The sequence below is a fragment of the Orcinus orca genome, chromosome 8 (assembly GCF_937001465.1).
Source record: "Orcinus orca chromosome 8, mOrcOrc1.1, whole genome shotgun sequence".
NCBI classification, from domain to species: domain Eukaryota; kingdom Metazoa; phylum Chordata; class Mammalia; order Artiodactyla; family Delphinidae; genus Orcinus; species Orcinus orca.
Genome location: NC_064566.1, coordinates 100438644 through 100452263, shown reverse-complemented (window position 1 = coordinate 100452263; position 13620 = coordinate 100438644). Strand labels below are relative to the sequence as shown.

General features: G+C 38.4%; 1 protein-coding gene across 5 annotated transcripts in view; it reads right to left on the bottom strand.

The window, feature by feature from the left end:
- Positions 1–2931: 2931 nt before the first annotated feature.
- CCDC15 (coiled-coil domain containing 15) overlaps positions 2932–13620 on the bottom strand; it is a 61611-nt gene continuing 50922 nt past the window's right edge. For all 5 annotated transcript variants that reach the window (XM_049713923.1, XM_049713922.1, XM_049713924.1 and 2 more), the window contains 3 exons: positions 5788–5955; positions 5318–5466; positions 2932–4098 (listed from right to left, as the gene is read on the bottom strand). In XM_049713923.1, coding sequence (XP_049569880.1) covers positions 3977–4098; positions 5318–5466; positions 5788–5955 — 439 coding nt within the window. In that variant the 3' untranslated portion in view covers positions 2932–3976. The remainder of the gene's footprint in view (positions 4099–5317; positions 5467–5787; positions 5956–13620) is intronic.

Sequence of the window (13620 nt, the reverse complement as noted above, 5' to 3'; positions counted from 1 at the left end):
TTTTTGCAGGAAGGTGATCTTAAAATTTGTACAAAAAATGCAAGGGACTCAGTATAGCAAAACAATCTTGAAAAAGAAGAACAAAGTTGGAGAACTCATGCCTCTCAATTTCATAACTTACTACAAAACCACAATAATCAAGACAGAATGTACTGGTTTAAGGATAAACATATAGATTAATAGAATAGAACTGAGAGTTCAGAAATAAACCCTAACATTAATGGTCCAACGATTTTTTTTTTTTTTTTTTTTTGGCTGCATCGGGTCTTAGTTGCGGCACACAGGATCTTTGTTGTGGCATGTGGGATCTTTTGTTGCGGCGTGAGGGCTTCTCTCTAGTTGTGGCGTGTGGTTTTTCTCTCTCTAGTTGTGGTATGCGGGCTCCAGAGCAAGTGGGCTCTGTAGTTTGTGGCACGCGGGCTCTCTAGTTGAAGGGTGTGAGCTCAGTAGTTGCGGTTTGCAGGCTTAGCTGTCCTGAGGCATGTGGGATCTTAGTTCCCCGACAAGGGATCAAACCTGTGTCCCCTGCATTGGAAGCCGGATTCTTTACCACTGGACCACCAGGGAAGTCCCAATGGTCCATTGATTTGTAACAACAGTGTCACATCAATTCAGTGGGGCAAATAATAGTTTTTAGAACAAATGACGCTGGGACAACTAGATATCCTCATGCAAAAGAATGAGGTTAGACCCCTATCTAACACTATATACAAATATGAACTCAAAATAGATCATAGACCTTGGTGTAAGAGCTAAAACTATAAAACTCTTAGAACAACACACAGGAGTAAATCTTTATGACCTTGGATTAAGTAATGGCTAAAGCAACAAAAGAAAAAGTAGATGAATTGGACTTCCTCAAAATTAAAAACTTTTGTCCTGCAAAGTAAACCATCAAGAAAGTGAAAAGACAATCTCCAGAACAACAGGAAATATTTGCAAATCATAAGTCTAATAATGGACCTTATGGAGAATATATTAACAACTCTCATAACTCAATAATCAAAAGATAAATAACACAATTACAAAATGGCAAAGGATCTTAAAAGACAGCTCTCCAAATAGGATATACCAGGGGCTAATAAGCACATGAAAAGATGCTCAACATCATTAGCCATCAGGAAAATGCAAATCAAATCCACAAGATACCACTTCATACCCAGTAGGATGACCATAATTAAAGAGACAGATAAGGACAAGGGATGGAGGTTGTGAAGACATCTGAACCCTTATACACAGCTGGTGGGAATGTAAAATGGTGCAGCCACTCTGTAAAACAGTTTTCAGTTCCTCAAAATGTTCAACGTACAGCTACCATATGACCCAGCAAATCCCCTCCTAGGTATATACCCAAGAGAAATGAAAACGTCTGTCCACAGAAAAACTTGTAAACAAATGTTCATAGCAGCCTTATTCATAATAGCTAATTAGTAGAAACAGCCCAAATGTTCATCAATTGATAAATGGGTAAATAAAATGCAGTACATCCACAGAGTAGAATATTATTCAGCAATAAAAGCAATGAAGTACTGATACACACTACAACATGCACAAATCTGAAAAACATTATACTAAATTAAAGACTCCAGTCACAAAAGACTATATATTATATGATTCCATTCATATGAAAAGTCCAAAATAGACAAATCTGTAGAGATAGAAAGGGGGCTGGTGATTGCCAGGGGAGTGGGAAACAACTGCTAATGGGTATGGGATTTTTCTTTTCTATATTTAAAAAAAAGTTTAGGACTTCCCTGGTGGTGCAGTGGTTGAGAGTCCGCCTGCCGATGCAGGGCACACGGGTTCGTGCCCCGGTCCGGGAGGATCCCACATGCCGTGGAGCGGCTGGGCCCGTGAGCCATGGCTGCTGAGCCTGTGCGTCCGGAGCCTGTGCTCTGCAACGGGAGAGACCACAACAGTGAGAGGCCCGCGTACAGCAAAAAAAAAAAAAAAGTTTAATTGTGGTAAAAAAAAAAAACCCACACATAATCTAAAATTTACCATTGTAACCATTTTTAAGTATACTGTTTAGTAGTGTTAAGTATATGCACATTGTTGTGAAACAGACCTCTAGAACTTTTTCATCTTGCAAAACTGAAACTCTACTCATTAATCAACTTCCCATTTCCCCCTCCTCCCAGACCCTGGTAACCATCACTCCACTTTGTCTCCATGAATTTGACTACTCCAGGTTCCTCATATGAGTGGAATCACACAGTATTTGTCTTTTTGTTTCTGGCTTACTTCACTTACCATCATGTCCTTAAGGCTAATCCATGCTATAGTACGTGACAGGATTTCTTACCTTTTTAGGGCTGCATAGTATTCCACTGTACGTATATACCACATTTTGGTTATTCATTCATCTGCTGTTGGAAACTCAGGTTGCTTCCACCTCTTGGCTATTGTGAATAATGCCATTATGAACATGGGTGTGCAGATATCTGTTGAAGGTCCTGCTTTCAATTATTTTGGTTTGCTGGATCACAGGGGCATCTCTTTAGAGTGACAAAAGTGTTCTAAAATTTGTTAGTGGTGACGGTTGTACAACCCTAGAATATACTAAAAACCACTGAATTGTACATTTCAAGTGGGTGAAACAAATGGTCTATGAATTATATCTCAATGAAGCTGTTAAAAAATACAACTCAGAAAGGCTAAATCAAGGATATAGTTACATAAGGATTTTGACTGAACTGAATAATTAATCTGGTTAAATAACCAGTCAATCTTGTCACATGGGTAATTCTGACTCTTATTTGCAATGACCTGGCTAGATATTTAGGTGTTTTTTGAGACATAACCTAAGTGCTTTTTTAACACTGACCATTAGAAGACATAGGAAAAAGAAAATGTCAGTACCTATCTTTAATTCACAATATTAAACCTTTTCATATTTTGTGTCAAGAAACACTGTGAAGAAATAACAAATTCATACTAACTATAGCAATTTTTATTTCATCTGCTCTGTAGGTATGGCATTCACCAGATTTTTTTAAAGATAGGGAAATAAGGTAGAACTTTATTCACTTTGACTTCAGATTCACTTGTTGAAATGTCACTCACAATTATTTCACATAAAAGATGCCCAAAAGACAGAGTTTATTTGCCTTTCTCTTTTTTGCAATAAAAATTATAAAATTAAGAAGTCCTGGGCTTCCCTGGTGGCGCAGTGGTTGAGAGTCCGCCTGCCGACGCAGGGGACGCGGGTTCGTGCCCCGGTCCGGGAAGATCCCACATGCCACGGAGCGGCTGGGCCCGTGAGCCGTGGCCGCTGAGCCTGCGCGTCCGGAGCCTGTGCTCCGCATGGGGAGAGGCCACAACAGTGAGAGGCCCGCGTACCGCAAAAAAAAATAAATAAATAAAATAAAATAAAATAAAAATTAAGAAGTCCTATGTCCATTGTCACCAAATGGGGAAAGAGGGAACAAATTAAAAAACAGGAGAGAAAAATTTTTGAGAAAAGAAAACATACATCAAATTCAGATTGTTCTCATCTCTAATTGTTATATACAACTAGAAAAGTTAACAGCAAAACAGATGGCCACTGAGGCTCAGAAACTCATTTCATCATCTTCTCTTTTGCTTCATCCAGACATTTTCAATTTTGTCAAGACTCAAAGTACAGATATAGAAAGACAATAAATGAGATAATCTTAAAGATTTCTAATAATCTCTTCTGATCAGAGCGGAGCAAAGTGAGAGAAACCTTACCAGTCTGACTGATCATTTTTAAAGCAACGTGGTCCATGTGGTTTACAGCAAAGAGACAAGTTTGGAAGCCAACTTTCAACCTTGGTGCCAAGCACAGAGTGAAACAATGGTCATGATCTAATTATAGTGATAGCTGTTATTATGTGGAACAGTCTTTCTTTTCAGATTACACATCTTATAAACTTTAACAGCTTTTTGTAAATAATCTCTCAGGGTTGACTTTAAGTGAAGGTTGAAATACTAAGTTGATTTCAGATTCTTATTACAGATTTTTCAAAGTCCGTCTGTGTGCAGAAGCAAAATTATGAATGGCGACTCGAAGAGTTGAGTTCTCTTCAGGGATATCACAGGAATTGATGACTGAATATAGTGCCCGGGTATATGCTGCAAATAAAGATTTGAACAGTGGTGAATGAAGTCAGATTCTAAACAATTCTCCCAACCTTTTTCTATTAGTACTGTTTCTCTGCCCAGTCTCATAGGAATTAACTTTAACCCATTCACTGAATAAATATTTATTGAGTACTTACCACATGCCAAGTACTCTGTGATTACAGAAAAGATAAGGGAGAGGATGGACACAAAAATTAAATTGCAGTGTAATATTTCCAGACCAGAGGCATATACAAAATGTCATCACAGAATGAAGTTTGGAATGAAAGAAAAACTAGGAGAGGATGGAAAAGATTTCCAGAAGTGGTAACATTTAAGATGGTCTTGAAAGATTAATAAAAATAAAGGAAAGAAGGCATTCTAGGCAAAGAAATGAGTGTGTGGGGTGCAAAGGTATAAAAAAATGTGGCATGTCCTGGCAGTAGCAAGTTCGATAAGGCTGGAGTGTTGCCTGGAGCCAGAGAGAAAATATGCCAAATATGACATGTATTTTGTACTGTAATGGTAAGTCCTACGGGTTTGATGATAGGGGAATGGCATGATCAGATTTGTGTTTTTAAAATATAACTCACAGGACTGATAAGGAACTCTTATCACAGGGCAACAGGAATACAAATACTTGCAGTACTTTCAGTGTGTGTATGAAGCCTATATAATCTCTACAGTATGTAAATCAATATATTTAAGAATGGACAGGAAACAGAAATACTAGTCACAGCAGGAATGACTCATCTTCTCTAGCTGGGATCCCTGATAAAGGTAGAGTTTATATTGGTCCTCATTTCCCTCAGTGATCCTTAGCAGAACTGAAAGTCTAATGTGGATATCTACACATTATAAAAAATATATATATATGTGAAGATAAATAATAAGTCTATGTTAGATAAGGCCTAACTTAGATGGCCGTAAGAGGCAAGCTCTAATATTCTTCATTTACAGGAGGACCTGAAACCCTAGTCTCACTACTGTGGAGTGAGCTAGAAATATTTCCCCAGCATAAATGGAGACAAGAAGATAACAGATCTCAAAGAGAAATATAACTCACTATAATTATTTTTATTGCCTCAGAGTTGTTTTGCAAAGGGGGTAGAATAGTCTGATATATAGTAAGCCCTTAGTCAATAAATGCTAAATTACTACAATCACTACTTTTACTGTTGTTGTTTTCTTAACTGCCACCAGGCCCCAACCATTCCTTTAAGAGACTTACCTTTGTGGTTTTTATAGAAAATACAATTGTTGGCACAGGTATCAGGATGAGCATCCCAAAAATCAGGACCACAGCAGCATAGTGCAGGTAAAGTAATATTATACAGCTGCATTTTCTCCTGGATCTGGGCTCTTAAAGCTTCTACATATCTATAAAAATACAGTATGACCAGGCAAAGTGAACCACTAGGAAGAGAATGAGTATAAGTCCTTATTTTACTACCAGCTTTAACTGTTAAACTATTTCATATCTCTGTGCCTCAACTCTTCCTCTTGGTCCTGGGAAGCAGCACTAGGAAAGACGTAGTGCGATTCCAGAGAGGTATTAGGCAATCAAGAAATGTGATGAAGTTCTGTACTCCCCAAAGTATGAGAAGACACAGTCAACTCTTCTGTAAGGAAAATGAGAACACTGACTTCCTAACAAGTTTCCTCTAGAGCCAAAATTTCACACAGAACTTTTCAAAGTACCTTTGGTGTTCCTTTTCTTTCTGTTGTTTTTCTCTGGCTCCTTCTTCAAGTTGTAGCTGGGCTAGTATCTCACTCATCTTCTCCCCTGAATATGGCTCTTCATGAAAGTTCATTCTTAATATCCTCTGCTCTTCAGCATAACGTTGCTGCTCTTTCTTTTTCTTAATTCTGAGGATAAAATCATAACGTGGTTAGGAATTTCATAAAATCATTATTTAGAATTAGCTTCTAGATCCAAATAACTCAAGAAATTCCCAGAAACAGGGGAGTCAGGAAAGCAGTTTAACACCCCTAGAAAAGCCTCAAAAACTCCTGCTGGTTGATTTGAGTTTATCCCGTAGTTCATGTATACACATAGCCTCCTGGATGGAAATGACCAATGGTTACTAGTAAAAGAGTTTTCCTTTAAGAATTCTAATACAAGAACTTTCTCAGGTTAAAACTACAAGTAGACAGGACTTCTGCTTTTGGCTAAAATAGAGTAATAGGGACTGGGCTTGCCCTCCCACCTTAAACAACCAAATAGATAAATAAACAAATCAACCCAGAAATCAACCAGACCAAATACAAAAAAACAATGGTTTTTAAGACACTAGATATTAGACAACAAAAGACAGTGATCCTTGACAGATGGAAAACAAATGAAGTGAGCCCTGCAGGTGCCCAAGCTTACTGCCTTGAAAGTTTCGAGGCAGCAGCACAGGGAGTTGAGGTGGAGCCTGGTAGATTCCCTGAGTCCAGGGACACAAAAGCAACTAGAGTTCCTAAGACAGAAAACCAGGGAGAGAGAGCTGCTCAGAGAGAGAACCCTAGAGATCTGCAGAGGGTCTCCTTCTAATACACAGCAGAGCACTGTGCATGTATGCGAGGAAATGATTTGGGGCCAGGGTCAGGACCATCTGAAAGAATAACAGGGAACAGTGTCCTGTGCTCACACAGAGCACAGAATAGAGAGCCTGTTCCCACCAGTCAAGACTTGAAAAGCTCATAATGCACAGGACATTGGGTAAAGTTCTCAGAAAGATTTTACCTCAGTAGTGGGAAATAATGATTAGTCCTAGACTGAGCACTGCTCCAGACACACCCAACATTGTAAAAGCAAAGCCCCAAAGTAACTTAACTGCATCCCAAAACAAAGCTCAGGAAAATTTATGAGAATACAAAGATATCCAGTAACCAACAAGGTAAATTCACAATGTTGGACATCTAATCAAAGAAAAGATGCAGGGCTTCCCTGGTGGCGCAGTGGTTGAGAGTTCGCCTGCCAATGCAGGGGACACGGGTTCGTGCCCCGGTCCGGGAAGATCCCACATGCCGCGGAGCGGCTGGGCCCATGAGCCATGGCTGCTGAGCCTGCGCGTCCGGAGCCTGGGCTCCGCAATGGGAGAGACCACAACAGTGAGAGGCCCGCGTATCGCAAAAAAAAAAAAAGATAAGATGCAAAGAGGCAGGAAAATACAACTCATAATGAAGAGAATAATCAATGAATCAAAATCAACCTAGAAGGGACAGTTATTAGAATTAGCACAGAAGGACATTAAAACAGATAGTACAACTATATCCTATATGTTCAAAAAGTTTAGACTAAAAAAGGCTGAAATCAACTTCTTGAGATGAAAACTACAATTTCTGAGATGAAAAATACATTGGAGAATAAGGTTATATATTAAAGAAATGGAATTAATAATAGGTAACCTTCCAAAACAGAAAGCACCAGGCCCAGATGGGTTCACCAAACAATTAAGGAAGAAATTATACCAAATCTCTTCAATCTCTTTCAGTGGGCAGAAACTGAAAGAATATTTCTTAACTCATTCTATGAGGTCAGCATTACTCTAATACCAAAACCTGACAAAGATATTACAAGAAAACTACAACAAATATCTCTCATGAACAAGAGGCAGAAATCCTCAAAAATAGTAGCAAGTCAAATCCAATGATGTACATATATTACATTCCACAGCCAAGTGGAATTTATGCCAAGAAAGCAAGCCTGGTTCAACATGAAAAAGATCAATTAATGTAATAGATCACGTCAATAAGCTAAATAAGAAAAATCACAAGATGCTATAAATAGATACAGAAAAAGCATTTGACAAAATCCAATACCATATAATCCAGCAATCATACTCCTTGGTATTTACTCAAAGGAGTTGAAAACTTACACCCACACAAAACCTGCACGTGGTTATTTATTTATTTATGGCTGTGTTGGGTCTTTTTTTTTTTTGCTGTACACGGGCCTCGCACTGTTGTGGCCTCTCCCATTGCGGAGCACAGGCTCTGGACGCGCAGGCTCAGCGGCCATGGCTCACGGGCCCAGCCACTCCGCGGCATGTGGGATCTTCCCGGACCGGGGCACGAACCCGTATCCCCTGCATCGGCAGGCGGACTCTCAACCACTGCGCCACCAGGGAAGCCCTGTGTTGGGTCTTTGTTGCTGTGTGCAGGCTGTCTCTACTTGCAGTGAGCAGGGGCTACTCTTCGTTGGCGGTGTGCGGGCTTCTCACTGCCGTGGCTTCTCCTGTTGCAGAGCACGGGCTCTAGGTGCGCAGGCTTCAGTAGTTGTGGCACATGGGCTGAGTAGTTGTGGCTTGAGGGCTCTAGAGCTCAGGCTCAGTAGTTGTGGCGCACAGGCTTAGTGGCTCCGCGGCATGTGGGATATTCCCTGGCCAGGGCTCGAACCTGTGTCCCTTGCATTGGCAGGAAGATTCTTAACCACTGCGCCACCAGGGAAGCCCTAAAGTAGCTTTACTTATAATTGCCAAATCTTGGAAGAAACCAAGATGTCCTTCAGTAAGTGAATGGATATATAAACTGTTGTACATCCAGACAATGAAATATTATTCAGTACTGAAAAGAAATGAGCTATCAAGCCATGAAGAGACATTGCACATAAATGCATATTACTAAGTGAAAGAAGCCAATCTCAAAAAGCTACATACTGTATGATTCCAACCATATGACATTCTGGAAATAGTAAAACAGTGGAGAAAGTGAAAGATCAGTGGTTGCCAGAAGCTGGGGTTGGAGGGAGGGAAGGAAAGAAGGGTGAAAAGGCAGAGCATAAAGGACTTTTAGAGTAGTAAAACTATTCTGTGTGATACTATAATGATGGATACATGTCATTACACATTTGCCCAAACCCATAAATGTACAACACCAAGAGTGATCCCTAATGTAAACTATAAACTTTGGGCGATAATGATGTGTCAGTGTAGGCTTATCACTTGTTAACAAATGTACCACACCGGTGGGGCGGGGGCGGAGGGAGGATGTTGATAATGGGGGAGGCTCTGAATGTCAGGGGACAGGGAGTACATATGGGAAATTGCTCTACCTTCCTCTCAAATTTGCTGTGAATCTAAACTGCTCTACAAAAATAAATTATTTATTAAAAATACACTGGATGGGATTACCAGGAGATTAAATGCTGCAGAACAAAATCTGAAAGCATAATGATATAAATTATCCAAAATAAACCACAGGGGAAAAATCCAAAAAATTAAGAGGAACACAAAAAAGCAGTTAATCCAATTAAAAATGGGTAAAGGACTTGAATAGACATTTCTCCAAAGATGATCTATAAATGACCAACAAACATGAAAAGATGCTCAATATCACTAATCTTTAGGAAAATGCAAACCAAAATCTCAATGAGGTATCACCTCATACCACATTCACAGCAATGTGAATATGTTTATTTATTAACACTACTGAACTGTACACTTGAAAATGGTTACAATGGTAAATTTTACATTATGTGTTTTATACCACCAAAAAAAAAAGGCATGTCACATAAATATATAAATGAACAAATGGAGGGGGAAAAAATGAAACAAAGTTGTTTTTAGACATACAAAAACTGAAAGAATTCATCCCTAGTACAGGCATAACCCAGAGATACTGCAGGTTTGGTTCCAGACCACTGTAGTAAAGGGAATATTGCAATAAAGCAAGTCACATGAATTTTTTGGTTTCCCAGTGCATATAAAAGTTCTGTTTACACTACACTGTAGTCTTTTAAGTGTGCAATAACACAATGTACATGCCTTAATTAAAAACTAATGCTATTGGAAAAATGGCACCAGTAGACCTGCTCAACACAGGGTTGCCACATACCTTCAATTTGTAAAAAATGTAATATCTGCAATGTGTAATAAAACATAGTGCAATAAAATGAGATATGCCTGTGTATCCACAACTAAAAGAAATGTTAAAGGTTGTCTTTCAGACCTGAGCAAAGTGATACTTTAGGTAATATATATAAGATTTTTCTTATTAGTTAAATCTCTTTAAATAATAATAGACTGCTTTAACAAAAATAACAATGTATTTTATATATAAAAGTAAGATGGGGCTTCCCTGGTAGCGCAGTGGTTGAGAGTCCGCCTGCCAATGCAGGTGACACGGGTTCGTGCCCCGGTTCGGGAAGATCCCACATGCCGCGGAGCGGCTAGGTCCATGAGCCATGGCCGCTGGGCCTGCGCGTCTGGAGCCTGTGCTCCACAACAGGAGAGGCCACAACAGTGAGAGGCCCGCATACCACAAAAAAAAAAAAAAAGTAAGATGTATGACAATAGCATAAAGGTTGGGATGAGAGAAATGGAAGAATATTACTTTAAGATTCTTATATTAAGATTTTTATACTATATGTGAAGTAGTATAATATCATTTGAAGGTAGACTGTGAAAAGTTAGAGATGTATGATATAAATCCTAGAACAACCAATAAAATAACAAAAATGTCATAGCTAACATGCCATCAAAGGAGATGTAATAGATATAAAAATATAAAAGTAATTCAAAAGAAGGTATAAAAAGAGAAAAAGAGGACAAAGAACAGATGGGGCAAACAGCAAGATAATATACTTATATCGAACCCTACCAAAAATCACATTAAAAGTAAATGATCTAAACACCCCAATTAAAAGGAAGAGATTGTCAGATTTGACAAAAAGTCACAACCCAACTACATGCTGCTGACAAGAAACACACTTTAAATACAAAGAAACAAATAGATTAAAAATACAAGAAATACAAAAGATATGCTAGCACTAGTTAAAAGAAGGTTGGAGTAGGTACATTAGTATCAGACAATGTAGATTTCAGAGCAAACAAAATATCAAAGATAAAGATCACTTCATAATTATGGAGTCAATTAATTGAGAAGACATAACAATCCCAAACAGTTATGTATCTAATAAAAGAACTTCAAAATACGTGAAACAAAGACTGATGGAACTTCAAGGAGATACAATAAATCCATAGTTACAGGCAGAGATTTTTAATACCCTCTCTCAATTATTGATAGAATAACTAGGCATAAAAATGGGAAAGATATGGACTTGATCAACATCATCAACCAACTTGACCTAATGGACATTTATAGAACACTCCACAACATTTATAGAATAGCAGAATACACATTTATAGAACAAGAGAATACACATTCTTCTATTATAAGCTTATTGAACTTAGAACATTTACAAAGATAAATCATATTCTGGGCCATAAAACAAGTGTCAGTAAATTCAAAAGATTTCAAGACATACATAGTACAATAGAATTAAATTAGAAATCAATAACAGAAAGATCCTTGAAAGATCTCCAAATACTTGGAAATTAAATAACACACTGCTAAATAACCTACAACCAAAGAAGAAAAAAGGGGAAATTAGAAGGTATTTTGAACCAAATGAAAATGAATGTATTGAATGTGGCTAAAGCGTATTTAGTATGATATTTATAGCACTAAATGCCTATATGAGAAAAGAAGGAAGGTATCAAGTAAATGTCCTAATCTTCTACCTTAAGAAACTTAAAAGAGGAGGAAATTAAACCTAAAGTAAGCAGAAGAAAAGAAATAATAAAGATTGAAGCAGAAATCAATGGATTAGAAAACAGAATAAAAAAATTAATGAAACCAAACACTAGGACTTTGAGAAGATCAATAAAACTGATAATCTTGAGCTTATCTAATCATGAAAAAAAAGAGAGAGAGAGAAGATACAATTTTTAAGAGAAAAAATAAGAGAAATGAAACTACTACAGATTCTACAGATATTAAAAGGATAATAGGAGAATACTAAGAATAATTTTATGCCAATAAATTAGACAACCTAGATGAAATGACAAATTTGTTGAAACACACAAACTACTAAAGCCTCATCAAGAAAAAAATAAATAACCTGAATAGCCCTATTTCTATCATCAATGTTGAAACTGTTGTTAAGAACATTTCCACAGTGAAAAGTCCAGAAACAGGGAGAGTCACTGGCAAATTCTACCAAACAGTTAGGGAAGAAATAATGCCAATTCTACATAAACTTTTCCTCCCAAATACTTCCCAGCTCATTCTACGAGGCTAGCATTTCTCTGAAAACAAAACCTGTCAAAGATATTACAAGAAAAGTAAAAGCCAATATCTCCTAGAATATATATGTAAATTCTAAACAAAATTTTTAGCAAATCTTACTAAACAATACATTATAATTTTATTTATTTTTGGCTGCATTGGGTCTTTGTTGCTGCGCACGGGCTTTCTCTAGTCGCCACAAGCGGAGGCTACTCTTCGTTGCAGTGCTCGGGCTTCTCATTGTGGTGGCTTCTCTTGTTGCGGAGCACGGGATCTAGGAGCACGGGCTCTAGGCGGGCTTCAGTAGTTGTGGTGCGTGGGCTCAGTAGTTGTGGTTCGCGGGTTCTAGAGCACAGGCTCAGTAGTTGTGCCGCACGGGCTTAGTTGTTCCGTGGCATGTGGGATCTTCCCAGACCAGGGATGGAACCCATGTCCCCTGCCTTGGCAGGCGGATTCTTAACCACTGCACCATGAGGGAAGTCCCTCAAACAATACATTAAAAGGATAATACATTATTACCAAGTGGGGTGTAACCCCAGGAATGCAGGACTGATTTAACATTCGAAAATCAAACAATGTTATTCACCATATTAGCAAACTAGAAAAGAAAACCTATGATCATCTCGCTAGAGAGGAAAAAAAAGTTGACAAAATCCAACGTCCATTCCAGATAAAGATTCTCAACCAACTAGGAAGAGAAGGGAACCTAAGAAAAAACTATAGCTAACATCATACTTGATGGTGAAAGACTAAATGCTTTCTTTCTAAAATCAGGATTGTCCACTCTCATCACTTCTATTCAACATTCTGGAGGTTCTAGCCAGTGAAATCAGGCAAGACAGAGAAATAAAAGACATCCAGATTTAAAGGAAGAAGCAAAACCGTTTTTGTTTAAAGATGACATGATTACCATGTAAAAACATCCAATGAATTAATAAGTGAGTACAAAGATCCATATCCAAAAACCAACTGTATATTTCCATATACTAGCAATGACAACAACAGAATCAGCAATTGACAATTTTTTAAAATACCATTTACAGGGCTTCCCTGGTGGCGCAGTGGTTGCGAGTCAGCCTGCCAATGCAGGGGACACGGGTTCGTGCCCCGGTCCGGGACGATCCCACATGCCGCGGAGCGGCTGGGCCCGTGAGCCATGGCTGCTGAGCCTGCGCGTCCGGAGCCTGTGCTCCGCAACGGGAGAGGCCACAACAGTGCGAGGCCCGCGTACCACAAAAATTAAAAATAAATAAATAAATAAAATACCATTTACAATAGCTTCAAAAATATGAAATACTTCAGGATAGACCTGACAAAAAATGTGAAAGACCTATACACTGAAAACTATAACTGAGAAAAATTAAAGGAGAGCTAAATAAATGTTCCTGGGTTGGAAGACTCAATATCATTAACATGTCAATTCTCCCCAAATTATCTATAGATTCAACACAATCCCACTCAAAATCCAGGAATGTT